Below are 15,821 nucleotides of genomic sequence, written 5' to 3' on the forward strand. Positions count from 1 at the left end.
TTGTTTTTAAACAAAACAAGACATTTCAAATTTTTTTAAACATGGTTGAAATTGTTTGGCACATTGTCAGAACTTAAATAAAACGATCAAAAACAGGAGGCATTTGGTTAGGAAAACACAATTATTGCAAAGAAAAATATAAAAAAATCCACTTTACAAACAAACTAGTGGAATTTTCTTCGGTTGTAACAAAAATAAATGTCAAAATCTTTATGCAGAGAAGCAAATAAAAAAGTCTGAAAAGATTGTCAAAAATTGGGAGAAACCTTTAACAATGATCGGTAAAATAACAGTTATAAAATCATTGATTTTACCAATTATTACCTTTTTAGCAACTGTTTCACATTTTGAAAATATTGTATAAATAATTTGAAAAACAAATGATCTATAATTTTTTTATGGAAAAGCAAAAGTGAAAAGATTAAACGAACAGCTTTGGTAAACAAGACGGGATTTTAAAAATGATTAACATTGATAAATACATACTATCTATCAAAAGTGGGTGGATCGAAAAGTTAATAACTGGTGATCTTAAAATATAACAAAAATGGAAATTCATTTCACTAATTTATTTTAAGAAGTTAGGAAAAGATTTCCTTATCTTTCACACGAAAATTGACATAAACTCATATAGTCTACGCTACAGAGGACTCTCCATTAACAATCAAATCAAAATATTTTACAAACTTAAGTACGAAGTTGGATTAGATGCATTGTACGATGTGTTAAAATAAAAATAATTGCTTATGGCAAAGGTGCGCAAATTGCAGCACAAATGGCAGCTGCCGAACCAGTAGCTCCAGCGGCCAATTTCGCAGTTGCTCCCGTCATTCCTGCTGATTGAAAAGTAGCAAACAAACCACCGGCAGGTACAGAACCATCCATGTTGCAGCCCATGATCCAGCTGTTATTCCAGATAGATATAAAACCTAGAACTGGTAGTATGGCTGCTGCCCCAAATAACGCAGTTGCTCCAAATAACGCAGTTGCTCCAACGGAGGCAAGACATGAAACGTAGCATATTGGTCCACCTGAGGAAATTACATCATTGTGTTAACATAAATAAATATATGGTGTATTTATTTAACTACGCATATTTTCATGCACTCGTTCTGTACTGCTATAATTCATCTTTCTGTAAATTGTTGTTTCTATTCATTTCTCTAATGTTCCTATTTAGGTTTACAACTGATGTGTATATTCTATGTAGTTTTGTTTATCATGAAGCTCCTTGGGCAGCAACCATTTGATTTTCGGGGGGAGGGGGGGGGGGGGGGGGGGGGGGCTATGGTGTTTTTTGGAGAAAAAAAGTTTGTTTCCAGGTTTTGGTGAAAAAAAATAATTTGTTTTGGACCCTGAGGAAAAAAAATTGTTTGTTTCACCCTCAGCTGCCACTATATATAATGCTTAAATTGACAGAAAAAAAATGTTTCCGATTTGTCGCTAAAAAAAATAGATTGTTCTTCGCCGAAGGCAAAAAAACAGAAAAAAAACATAGCCCCCCCCCCCCCCCCCCCCCCCCCCCCGAAAATCAAATGGTTGCTGCCTTATGTTGTTAGTATGTATACTTGGATTAAAGTTCGTACGTAATCACCCACCACTGCTGCTGGGCTGTTAAATAACAAAGGCGTCATTTACTCATACGTGTTCATATATATATCTTCACTTGAACGTTAACCCTAAGATAATCAAGATTTATTTTATTTATTTTAATTGAGGAATTTCAAACTCGGGAACGATTTGTAAAAAGTTAAAATAGGGCATTCCACAAATATATTACTTGTATTTGCGACTAAAACATGTGTTCATTGATATGTATAACCAACTAGACAGACAATCTTAATCTTACCTCCAACACTAGACGGAAGGGTCAACAGAAGTACAACAACCAGCACAGCGTACTTTTTATTATGCATCATGTCTAGAATAAGCAAAGCAATATTGGTATTTAACATGTTATACATGTCTATACATTTAAAAAAGAATAATTCCAAAATCAATGATAAAAAAGTAATATAACAAACATTCTGAACGCCAATGAAAACTGAAAAAAACGGAAAATCCATTAACAAATAGCCAAATCAAAAGTTCAATCGAATGGAAAACAACTGTTATATTTCTAAAGTGGTACAAGCAATTCCTAATGTTGAAATTGGTGGATTACACCAGGTTTTCGGTAGCAAGTTTAAGGCACCCATACTTGGAATACATTGATAACACCTTCATGAATATACAACATAACCTTATACTAGAGATGATAATTGCTACCCATTACTTTACGAAAAATGCAAATTCTTACAAATCTATATTTACTGCCTATTAAGCTTTAGTCTTTTGTTTCTTTTACTTGCCTTAGAGATAACTGGTTTTGCACTTCAACAAAATACATGCATTACCAATCAGTGACTACTTTTATTTTCATAAAAACAAAATAATCAATTATTGAAAACCCTTGTGATACATTTTATTTGAATAAAATTCGTCGTAATTGTTTATGGTGTTGTATCATTACCACGAACTCAAACCAAAACCCGTTTGATAGATATGTTATCAAGCGGAGGTGATCATAAACATTTAACCACTAATTGGAATTCTTACTGAAAATTTGTTTTTAACGTCAGTTATTCATTGTGTATACTTCTTTTTTTTAATTTCTAACCTAAAACACTATTCAAATTTTATGGATAATTTGTAAGCAGTTATTGTTTACATTTTTACTCTTCAAATAGTTGTATCCACATTTTCTTTTAATCAAAATATTGGTTTCAAAGAAAAATTAAATATTCTACTAGTTTACTTACATATTCTTTTATATCAGAAAAACCAACGAATTCAAACACAATTTAACCTTGAATAACATGTGACTAAAATGTATAAAGAAAAAAAATCATCCAAGTTTCTATTGAATTTGTCACTATAGTATATACACTCGACACTTAGACTGCCAAATCATATTATGAAGGCGGTTAACGTTTTAAAACATTCAAGTGATTTAAAGATTTAAACTACATGTGAATAGATTAAATCGGTGTAAAACTGTACAATATAGGTGTCCGCGTATATTTATTTTTTTATAACAAACCCTTTGAACATTTGTTGATTACATTAACATAAATCAATTCACTATAAATATTCCTTATTGAACCACATATTCAATAATTATTTCGTGAATAATGAAAATGACGTATCGCATTACAATTCTGTTTTATATTTCGAATGATAACAAAAGGCGAGGGCATAGCAGAAATGATATAAAATCCAAAAGAAAAGTCAAGGAAAAAAGGAGTAATGAATGAGAATTAAAATGCCTTACAAACTCTGAAGACGTTTACCAATTTGTATAGGATATCAAGTTAACGTCAAGCAAATGCAATTTTAACTGTTTTAATCGATAATCAAAGTTTTGACACAGTCCAAACATTAAAGGTTTCAATTTGGTAATCTCACCTTCCAGTATATATCGTTTCGTAACACGTCTTTTAAAATTGCAGTTTATTTATATATGAATGATAATTTAGTTTGTAACGATTCAAAAGTTTATTGATTAAAAGTGTATTGAAAAGGCATGAATATGACCACCTTTAAATACTATTTTCGCAAAGCACTTGGTCTATTATTAATGCGTGAAACATGATGAGATGTATGTTACATTTTAGTGTTGTGAATATGAACAGTGTATTGACATTATTGTGTACACCTTAAATTGTTGACATTTCATTAAGTGTATCGATTCTTTCAGATGTTTAAGAAGTGTAATAACTTAGTAGCCATATACTAGTATTATTATGCCTAGATAGCTTGGAATCATGGGTTTTATGTTAAAATTTAACGAATAAAGTGTTGATCCTCTTATTTATACGGAGTATCCATAGTCAGCTATAAAAGGCCCCGAAATTACAATGCAAACGGGAAAACTAACGGCCTTAATTACTTACAAAATAAGAACAAAAACAAATATGTAGCAAAAAAACGGGATTGTTGTTATTTGCAAGGACTTATCATCAACGAATGTCGTAAAATTTAAGTGGAGTCAGTTCAACAGAAATCTTGATGGAGAGGAACCCGGAGCAAAAAAACTTTTTTTTTTTTTTTTTTAAAGGCATGGATGTAAATTACAATCATATTAAACATTAGTTCTGTATGAAATGTAAATAAAAAGTTATATCGAGAGATATGTTATGTGTTAAGAAAACACTGGAATATTTGTGAAAATATGAAATAAGAAAGATATTGATAAACTTGAAGCTCTATCAAGTAGGAAATACTTCATTTGCTCATTTTGCCTATATAAGGACAATAAGATGATTACTCATAATTAAATTGAAAGTCTTAACGAAGAAGTCTAGAAACAAATGACAATACTTTATACAATGTATGCAATGAAAAATAATTTCAACCATACAAACAATGGCAAAAGCCACAACTATTACGTTCAAACTAGATCGGTATGGCTACCGGGTTCAACTACTGTAGCGAACGTTTTATTAGACAAAAATCTCTCCTTATAAGCACAAAGTATTTGACGAAAAAAATGCATTGCATTAAAAGAAAATTATAATCCACACAGCAAGAACATGTGGAATTCAACAGTAGATTACATAATAAGCTAACTTTTGATTGTCATCTTGTGTCCAGCACAGCATTGAATCCATGCAACTTACTTGCATGTATTGTATACCAACACGTTTTAAGATAAGATAATTCAACGAAAGGCGATGATAGGAATCAAAGTTTATGTTGTTAAGTGTTCATTTTTCATTAGTAGCACTTTATATATATTTCATGCGTGTGTTGTATAAAAATATTTTTAACCTGTTACCTTTGGATGGCTATTATTCGTTTGTTTCTCTGTCCTATATTTTCTCCCAATTATCTATTTATTTATTGTAACCCTGTCGTGTTATGTTGCAATTTAATGTTATAATTGACATTGCCATTTAAGCGGGAGGTTTTGTATGCAACAAAATCAGGTTCAACTCACCATATTTTCATAAAATGCCCCGTACCAGGTCAGGTAAATGACCATTGTTACATAAAAGTTCGTTTCTCTGTAGGAACGAAAAGAAACGAAACGAAACGAAACTAAACGAAACAAAATATGAACCAACGAAAAGAAAAGAAACAAAACAAAATAGAAATAAAATTTAATCAAATTGAATATTAATCCAATTATATTTATATATAGTATTTATTGTCTAGTTTGATACAATTTCTTCTAAAATTGAGAAAAAGCTGTGAAATTCAGCGTAATCATTAAGATGTGGATTAGGAACGACTTTAACACAATATTTAATATTTGATTATGAACTCTCTATGTTGTACAAGACAGACACGATTAGGCACGTACCATTTGAAATAATTCGGGGCTACCATTTGATATTTGATTTGGTGGCTTGACCTTCGACTTTCATCTTGCCGCTACCTACGCATAAAGTTGTGAATGGAAATTGGAAAGCATCAACTGGACAACAACCCTACTAACGAGAATAAAACAACACAGGGCCCAAAATCCCACACCCGGAGTCGGTTTGCATGCAAAATCACGTGACTTTGCCGACCGAAAACTTATTATTGTACAGCATTTTTTCTTCCATTTAATGTTGTAAATATTCATTAAATTTCTGTCGTATGAAAGTATCAAGTTTTTCTATTAGTTTCAGCTTTATCGGGATAGACTAGGATATTTATTTTTAAGAACTTCATCAATCCCACCCTTTGGCTGAGGATTGGTTTTTACCTCAAAACTTTTTACAGACACAGTGAATTTATTGTTACTTTCAAACTGGCTTCGTTGAATTTATTTCGACTGATGATTGAACATCAGTCGAAATAAATTCAACGAAGCCAGTTTGAAAGTAACAATAAATTCACTTTGTCATTGTGCAATATATAACGCAACCTACTTACATTAAACAATGCAACTTATATATTAAAATACCAAGTTACATCCAGTGCATTGAAATTACTTTGAAAATAATTTTAATTGATGTAATATTGAAATGAAACACTACGAAAATTTAAGCAAATAACAAGAGATAGCCTTATCATCGCACACCATGTAAAATTACCAATGCAAAATAATAATTGTAACACGATAAACACAGTCTACCCCCAAACTAAAAATCTTAATGTACTTAGAGCTTGCGTGTTTTGTTCTTGGAATATGATATTTGCTTAGAAGAGCACTATAACAACAATAATCCAAAAATGTAGAGATGAACTAATTAGAAGATTTGGGAACGCCAGTATCACCGTTGTCATATATCTGTTTCAAAGACATGTCAAATCACGCATGTGAACTTATTTTCTAAAAAAAAACTAGGAAAAATAGTATATAGATTTCAAATAAATTATAACTTTTTTTAGTTGCTTTTTAATTTGCAGCGTTTCATAATCTTAACAGTCATGATTGAAATATAATACACGTCTTCCCCTGCACACAAATTTTTAATTAGAATACATGATTTCTACCATTTGACAAATCGTTGAATGTTTTATGTCAATTTAGTGTATTTTAAGAGGAATTGATGCAGAATCATTCTTTCAAACAACCAGTACCACTTTTTGAATAAATTAGAAATCTACTTATTGTTTGATAAACATATATGTATGAAATGTTAAATGATACATGTAGGTTAAAGACTGACGAATAAAAAACTAAATTAAGTGATAGTCTTTATTTGTATTCAAATATCATATCATTTGCACCTACAATGTATAATTACATATTTGTAACGAAAGAACAATACACAATGCAGTAAAGATTGGACAAGTTAGTTACACATATTTTTTATCAAAAACTAACCTTCAACAGCTGCAGTTAAAAAGACTGATGTACAATTGTGGGTTAGATCCCAACTGTCTGCTTCTGAAAATAAAACTAAACATTCAGCATCTCATTGCTGTACTTTTCACCCGTTACTGTGATGGTCGTGTTCAGTGTTTGAAAATGATGATTTAACATGGATAATTTCGTTTGTTCTATTATTTTTTGTCTTCCCAGATGTAATGCGTCTTTTTTATAAAGTTAAGATGCGGTTATGAATAATGCATATTTTAAGGTTTTCTTGTCGTATAACACTCTTTTAAAAAGGATATATGACTTATATTCAATTAAAAATATCATTGTTTGCCAAAATATTCAGGATTTACATCCTAATTCGAGGTGGCTTATTCTTTTTCCATGCGTTCATATTTTAATACGCCATGCGGCTCTATTATAATGTGAAAGAAAACACGATAAATGATCAAGATATCAGCTTAAGACATACATGAAATAAGATACAAATTGTAACCATCCGATAACGAAAAAATACAATCACTCTGTAATTAGTTTATTATACAACTAAGTTAAGGAAAGGGAGGTGCTGTGAATTCACAGATTATCTTTCAACCATTTTGAACCTCAGGATTTTTTTCAGAATAACTTTCGTATGAACAGAGTTTATTTTTTTTAATCTGAGAATGAGAAACGTATAAATAAATTTAAAACTGGCACGAAGTGGGCTCAAAAACGTAATATGTAACACGTAAACGAATATACATATATGAAGTTCAACGTATGATACCTAATACAGTGCAAATCAATAAACGCCAGATAGTTTCAACACGCTCTTAATTTTGACATAAACGTGTGTTTAACACCTTGATTAAGACTTTGAAAAACCCATAACAGTTAGACAACCGACCTGAAAAAGACGATTCTGACTGTGAGACGGAAGACATACTTTCATTGGTTTCTTCTTGTTCGGCTTTCTAACACATATAATATATGGTCTTTAAAAGATTATGTGGGTAATCATGTTGTTTATTTGTTTGATGTTAGTGGTAGGACAAAACAAATATAGTTATTCAGTACTTTAGGTTAAAGTGTATTTTTCATAAAGATTGAGTTATCCGAGTGTTACCATATCCAAAAGTGATCTTATATGATAGGATCTTTGCTCGCATGCACCTGTTTTGAGGTCTTGAGACACTATATAATTTCATGTAAAATCGAGATATATTTATGTCACACGCAAGCAATTACTGTCGTTATAGTTAAACCATGATCATGGTCGTTTCTGATATGGAAATGTAATAAAGCCCAACACAAATCCTAGATGGCAAATAGAAAACATGTCGACGGGTGCAATTAGTTTTACTTATCAGGAAAATCGTATGTCATTTTCCTCCTGAAAGCAGTATCTTGTATTGAAAAATATATTCGATGGTTTATCGTATCAAGTTTGTATTTACTTGTTTCACTATGTTCCGTTTGTTGATTAAAAAAATGTATTACCTTTCAGAGAGTTATATAGCATTACCATTTTTTACAACACTTGTACATTTCTTGAAACGCAGGTTTTTATTCAAAGTCTACTTCTTTTGTTAATTTTGAATATTTGTAAGTCGAGTTTCCGATTTTGGTTTGAAATAGTGTTTTTCTGTTAATTCTTCTATTATCTTTTTCTTCGGTTGTGTTGTATTAAAATAAAAGTAAAAAAAAAGTTAAAGTACACTTGCCCTTAATGCAGACAATAACAAACTCATGATTTATCATCAAATCAATAAAGTAATTGCGTTCAAATAGTGTTTATCACAACGTAAATAAGATGTACATGATACACACACAATTTGACATTGATAAGTTGATTACAAACGTGATAATTTCATACTTGTTTTAGATATCAATGTACTTTGATTTATCGATGAATGATTAAAACAACGAGAGAACATTATATATATGTCAACACAAAATATATCAATTACAATCCATTTAAATATAAATGGGTATACGATGTGTACTGAATATTATAAAAAGTACGTTATATTATGTTTATCGTTGCAATATAGATTTCCAATACAGTGACATTACTCCTAATAACCGACCTATATGACAGGATCTCGTCAAATTGCAATGATAGTTCGATGACTGAAGTGTAAATGGTCGTCTGAATTTCGAAGAATACACGGCTATGTTTAGTTAAATATATTAGATAAATATATCTTCTTTATTTTCTGCCAATGTCGTTACATTTTTCTCAAAAGTTGTTTTAATGATAGGTAGTCTTTTGAAAATTTTCAACGCCCCTTTTTCAAAATAAGAATTTAAATATATCGTGTGATCGTAATTTCCTTTTCTCTCTGTCTGTTGTGAAGTGAAAATACTGTGGATTCATTTATTTTCGGGGGTAACAATTTTCGTGGATTAAGGAAAACTTGCATATTCGTTGATATTTGATTTCGTGGTTTTGCTGAAGTCTGCATACACAACTAACGATAATTAATCATTCGATGAACATTTAATTTCGTGGTTCAACTGTTCCCACGAAATCCACGAAAATTGGTATCCAAAGAATAATAATGAATCCACAGTAAGGCAGCTCATTAATTGTCGTGTTGTGAAGCCGGTTTACCAATTGACACCTTAAAGTTAACAATCATCATACTGAGCATGTGTACAACATGTAGTACAATCAGATGATAGTTTATTTCAGTGATGTATCCATGCGTATTGCGATCATCAGATTTCTACGAGAGGGTCACGCTATGGTCACTTTGAATACGGAAAATATGTCGGCAAATCAATAAAGCAATGTCAAAAATTATTTTTTTCTAAATGTGAACAAATTAAAGAGTTTGCTACAGAAAAATACCGGGTTTTATAGTTGTAACATCGAACTTATTCATAACAGCATAGCTTTGATGTCATTTTCAAATGGCCTGTGAGTTCATATTTTATCCCTCATTATCGCTTTTCATTTAATTCGAATATTACGACACTGACCATGTGAAAAATTTAATTCAATTTCGATTTGCATGAATTATTTCAAATATACTAAACATAACATATATCTATCGCATATCATTTGATCACTATGAACATTTCAATTAAACATGTTATTGCAGTCAATGCACTTCGTCCCTCATGCTACATTTATAAAGGAGAAAACACTTAATTCAAGAGTATGCAATAGTAAGCAAACATGAACATACTTGCGTTACTAAACATTATATATATATTAAACTCTAAATTCGACATTTCTTACAGCAAAGTTTTAAACGATTCTCGATGTTGTGTAAGCTGTATCAGTGTATGAACAACACAAACATGTATATGTTTCATACCTGAAAAAAAACCAGTATGTATGTATCCACATAACTGCAACATTTTATAAACACTTAATAATAGTGGTCGATGCCACTGCTGGTGGACGTTTCGTCCCCGAGGGTATCACCAGCCCAGTAGTCAGCACTCCGGTGTTGACATGAATATCAATTATATGGTCCTTTTTATAAATTTTCTGTATACAAAATTTTGAATTTTTAAAAAAACTTAGGATTTTCTTACCCCAGGAGTAAATTACCTTAGCCGTATTTGGCACAACTTTTTGGAATTTTGGGTCTTCAATGCTCTTCAACTTTGCATTTGTTTGGCTTTTTAACTATTTTGATCTGAGCGTCACTGATGAGTCTTATGTAGACGAAACGCGCGTCTGGCGTATAAAATTATAATCCTGGTACTTTTGACAACTATTTATAATATTGCCTGATTTCGTGCGCTCATGGTGATCAGACATACATGAGCTTTAACACTGGAAGAAAGATTTTTTTTTATATACTCAAAAAGTGCTACCTATTGAGCATCCCGAACATTTCATCTCGAACGTATTACATAAACGTTACCACTTGCGGAATAATATAGAACCTTTTAGATGTGATGATAATAACACAATATTATCTATATCAAACATTCAAATCAATTTTGATTTATTTGATTCAACATCTATATTATAGTTTTTTACCAATGAAGTCACCAAAGAAAAGGGCGAAATGTACCAGACGTAATGAAAAATACAATATACAGCTGCTCAATGAGCGCATGATACGCCCTACGTCTAGTGTGGAAGTTTAATGCAATAATCATAAATAGTTTCTGAGAAAGTTTTCAGCAATAACCATCTATTGTTTTTGAGATACGGCACGACGTGTGACCCCCCTCTCCTCTCTTTTTTTTTTTACTAAAAACTAAATATCACTAAAATCAAATTTTAAATCAACACCAAAAGGTATACAGATCTTAAGAATAATATAACAAAGAAATGTGTAAAGTTCAAAGCAATCATCATCAATTGTTTTTGAGATACGTCGCGACATGTAAAAAAACTCTTTTTCACAAAATACTCAATAACTCAAAACTGAAATTTTGCATCATGAAAAAGTATGCAGATCTTAAGATTGTTTTACAAAGAAGTGTGTAAAGTTTAAAGCAATAACCATAAATCATTTTTGAGATACGGCGCGACATGTTAAAACCCTTCTCCTTTTTGACAAAATACTCAATAACTAAAAATGAAATTTTGAATCATCACCAAAAAGTATACAGGTCTTAAGATCAATATAACTAAGATGTGTGTAAAGTCTTTAGCAAAAATCAAACATCGTTTTTGAGATACAGTGAAACATGTGAAAACAACACACCCTTGTTTTAGTTACAAAGTCCTGTAACTCAAAAAGTTTTAATTTTATTTTCACCAAAAAGACATTTGTATACCATAATTCGTTCTGTTAAAATTTTGACGAGCGTATAAAAATTGGCCACTAACCACAACATATAAAAATTAAGCATCGGTAGCACAAACCGAAACAAAACCAGATGCTCCAAAAGAGGTCGATTGTTTGAATTGTCATGCATTTGTAAGGCTTTTAGAGCTGACTACACGGTAGTTAAATGATAATCATGACAAAGATGCATTTTAACAATGTGATGTTTGCTTTAAATAACAATTGATTTCTTAATCAGTACGGCTCGGGTCAACCTGCTTGTAGTATATGTAGTTGTAACAAGTTATATGTTACTCTTGCATTAAAACTTTTTATATTAAAATAAATAAAGGCCTTTGAATTTGATTTTATGGTGTCTACTTTGATGTATTGTTACGCAACTGTCCAGTGGTATAGGAAGGTTGCCAAATTTGACCTAGTTTATTTCCATCAAGTTCTGTATTTTCATGCTCCATTTCAGTATATGATGCCGTCATTGTCGTTTGATGCTGTATATCATTTTTTGTTGTTCGTTATTTATATTTTACATACATGAGGCCGTAAATTTGAATTATCAATGTTGTCTTACATTCGTCATATCGGGGCCTTTTATAGCTTACTATGCGGTCGTTAAATAATACAAATTGATGATAACGATGCAATTTTTAAACAAATGTGGATTTTGCTTAAAATAACAATAGGTAAATTATATTGTAAGTGTTCAGTTATCTCCTAATTGATACGATATTCCCGTGCTTGTATTTCCTATTATGATTTTTTGATAGAGGGTTGCTGATCACAAGGAAGCTATTAAACCAAGAGTTCCAAATGGTGTAGTTGAAATCATTCGTTCGTACATTTTACGGACGCCACCACGACTTGGTTGAACGTTATGGAATAACCGTTTCACGTATAATATCGGATATGTTCCTTACATCGAAACTACAATTACCTTGCCTTCCATGAATGCTACAAATTATACTATTCACCAGATTTGTAATAACATGAGCAACACGACGGTTGCCAGGATCTGTTTACTCCTCCGGAGCACTAGAGATAACCCCAAGTTTTTGGTGGAGGTCGTATTGATTATTCTTAAGTTTTTTATGTTGTGTCATGTGTACTATTGTATGTCTGTTGTATCGATGAAATATACTTTTAGTTTCAATAACACTTATTGCACAAAATGTTATTAAGAAAATGTCCCTTACGTAAAAAACCCTATAATGGTATTGATAACTGAACTACTACACATTTTTGTTAACGCTTTAGCTGGGTTCAGCATTTTCTCGCTGTGTTAAAACCCATTGGTGGCCTACAATAACCGTAATTGTTATATTTTACATTGCTCAAATCTTAAAAATTGTTGTTGTGTACGATTTCTCTTTCATTCTTTGAATACAAAATTCAAATCAACTACAAAATCTATATTATGATCTGTGTTGTGTGTTTTGTTTTTAAGATTTGTTGTTTTTTTTAATTTTTTCGTTCTATTTCATTTCTTTTTTGTCTTTTCTTTGGGATATTTTATTTGAACAGAGTACATGTGTATTGATCGGAGAAACACGATAACTATTGGTTATCTGATTTATAGGTCATTGATGACGGATCATGTAAGCATATAACTTGAAACAATATATGTTTAGATAAACAAAAGCAGCATAATTTAAAGCTTATATTACTAATTTGCTTCATAAACTGATGCAATGCATACACACGTTTTAATGTTTGGTTGATAAGTTGACGTGTGTGCAAAATACTTCATAGCGAAACGGTTAATATTTCAAAATAAGCTATTTCGTCGAGGCTCTTATTTGAAACTGACTATATTTTATAAAAACGGTCCAATTCAATGGATACACTTTAAATATAAAACGTGTGTACACAAATGTGAAAGTAAACATCAATGGCCTTCGTTATCAAGTACGCTTTTTAAATGATGTTTGCATTAGCAACGGATAAATTTGGATTAAATAAGACGCATTTATAACATTTGAACGAGGTATCTATTTTGTAAGTATGAAAGATATTTCGTCATAAAAAATAATTTATTGATAAGATGTAGTAATATCATCGTAATAAGGTAATTATGTTGTAACTGTATGATAAATCAGTGTTTATAAATTTAATTGTGCAAAAGTGAAAATTTAAACGACCTTGAGTGTCAACCTTAACTATTAGACGAGTGTAAATTTAATAAGGAGAGCAATTGTGTCATGCAAGAAGCAACCAATCGACTTTTCAAAAAGCTATTTAAGAAATATTGAAAAACACCCAAAAGTCCGTTATAAAATGGCGACACCAAAGGCTTTAACATATCTAACGTATGGAAAACAACTTTGAACTCATAATTGATAAGATTATCTCACACTTGTATGACCGTCGAATATAATTCCATTATATTGAAAACAATCTGTTTCAATAACGGTTTTGTCAACAAAAAACCACAAAGAACATAAGAAAAAATAACGAAATATCAATTACATAAGAAAATGAAAGAAATATCAATTACATAAGATGCAGTCAAAACATGTGAATAAGGTAATTATGTTGTATTTATGCCATATATTTCCTCAAGTAATGCATTGATAATATGTAGTTATAATATCTTCATAAGGTAATTATGTTGTAGCTGTTAAAATTCATTCGTCATAACAAACAACTGTGCAAAATTAAAAAAAGGAAGACCTACTTTGTCCACCTGAAATAGTAAAAGAGTGTAAATTCAATAACGAGAGCAATTTTATTACGCAACAGGCAACTCATCGTTTTATAACAAATATCGAAAAATACAAAAAAAAGTCTGTGATTAAATGGCAAAATCATAAGCTTAAGCATATCTAACGAATGGGAAACAACTTACAACATTGGTTAATTATGTAGAAAATTGTTAATCAAACCTTGTTAAAAAGCTAGCTAACTTATATGCAGGTCGCATTCATTCAATTATATCGACAACAGTGTGTGAGATTGATTTAAGAAATCATTAGTTACAAAAAACATTCTTCAACAGATTCATCGTTTTTTGAAAGAGAAAAGTCCAAACAGATAATGGAAAAAAAGAACAGTTGTGGAGAGGTATATATATATAGTTTGACCAGTGTGTCATTAATTTATTTGGTTTACGTACTTGTTCAAAGTTCTGACTTAGGAAATTTACCAGTAATACACATATGCATATTGGTCATATTGAAATATGTGGTTATTCTAAATCATATGCAGAGGTTATTAAGACATTTAATGATAGTTAAAACTCTTAGAAGTTCTGGGCATATAAACGTTGAAGATATGCCGCTAAGCCCTATATTTTGACTTCTAGCGCAAATGAACTTTCTTTTCTAAGCTATATTTTTTCAAAACTTCATAGTAAAAAGTGGTAAAGTTTTAGCCGTTAATGGAGTACCAATAGGAAATACGCGTTGTCGATATTTACAGAAATGCAACCTTAGGAATACACTTTTTTCCCTTCGTAACGTGCATTCCATCTGCGTTAGACAAAATCCAGGCACACACTAACAAACTTTACTTGAACGCTCGATAAACATTTAGCCACACTTCTTGTACGCCAAGAACACGCGTAAAACTCGTTTTTCACACGTCACATATATAATTGACATATCGAATGCATCCAAAATTGCTAGCGTATCGGCAGCGTACATGATTTTGTACAACGCTCGATGTACGTAGAAGCTGTGCGCTGATGTGTGACGCCAGTATTAGTGACGCTCAGATGAAATTATTTATTTAGAACATAACAAACGCAAAAAGTAGCGGTTTTATCTAATTTAAGTCCATTAAATGAAATTGTCTATGTAACACTAAAAAACTCTAACCGATATGTTGTCAAGCAGATACGACAAATATGACCCGCAGCACAAATAATATTTTCGTGGGTACCAATTTTCGTGGTTTGAGGAAAATTGACATATTTGTGGATATTTATTTTCGTGTTTTTTGCAAAGTCTGCACTCATTCCTTTAGAAAATTTGTTTTTCGTTGAACTTTTGAATTCGTGGTTCTCCTGTACCCACGAAATCCACGAAAATTGGTATCCAACGAACATAAATAAATCCACAGTATACAGTTGATACCGACAGGGAAATACACACTGATAAGCCTAGGAGACATCATGCAAATAATTGCAAAGAATCAAAATTAAAACCATGGAAAGACATAGAAAGCTTAAACACGCTTCCACAAAAATAAAAAGACTTAGCAAAATATTCTGAAGCGCCACAAAATTATTGACAGTGATCTGTAGATTTCTCGAAGGATAAGCAGTTACTGTTAAAAAA

General features: G+C 31.2%; 1 protein-coding gene across 1 annotated transcript; it reads right to left on the reverse strand.

The window, feature by feature from the left end:
* Positions 1 to 499: 499 nt before the first annotated feature.
* LOC134719522 (uncharacterized) lies at positions 500 to 2,928 on the reverse strand. Its single transcript, XM_063582516.1, has 3 exons — positions 2,802 to 2,928; positions 1,850 to 1,921; positions 500 to 1,031 (listed from the first exon to the last, which is right to left on the reverse strand). Exons 2-3 carry the CDS (start codon positions 1,917 to 1,919, stop codon positions 745 to 747), a joined length of 357 nt encoding a protein of 118 aa, XP_063438586.1. The 5' UTR covers positions 1,920 to 1,921; positions 2,802 to 2,928; the 3' UTR covers positions 500 to 744.
* Positions 2,929 to 15,821: the final 12,893 nt, after the last annotated feature.

The sequence above is a fragment of the Mytilus trossulus genome, chromosome 5 (genome assembly GCF_036588685.1).
Source record: "Mytilus trossulus isolate FHL-02 chromosome 5, PNRI_Mtr1.1.1.hap1, whole genome shotgun sequence".
Taxonomy (NCBI): Eukaryota; Metazoa; Mollusca; class Bivalvia; order Mytilida; family Mytilidae; genus Mytilus; species Mytilus trossulus.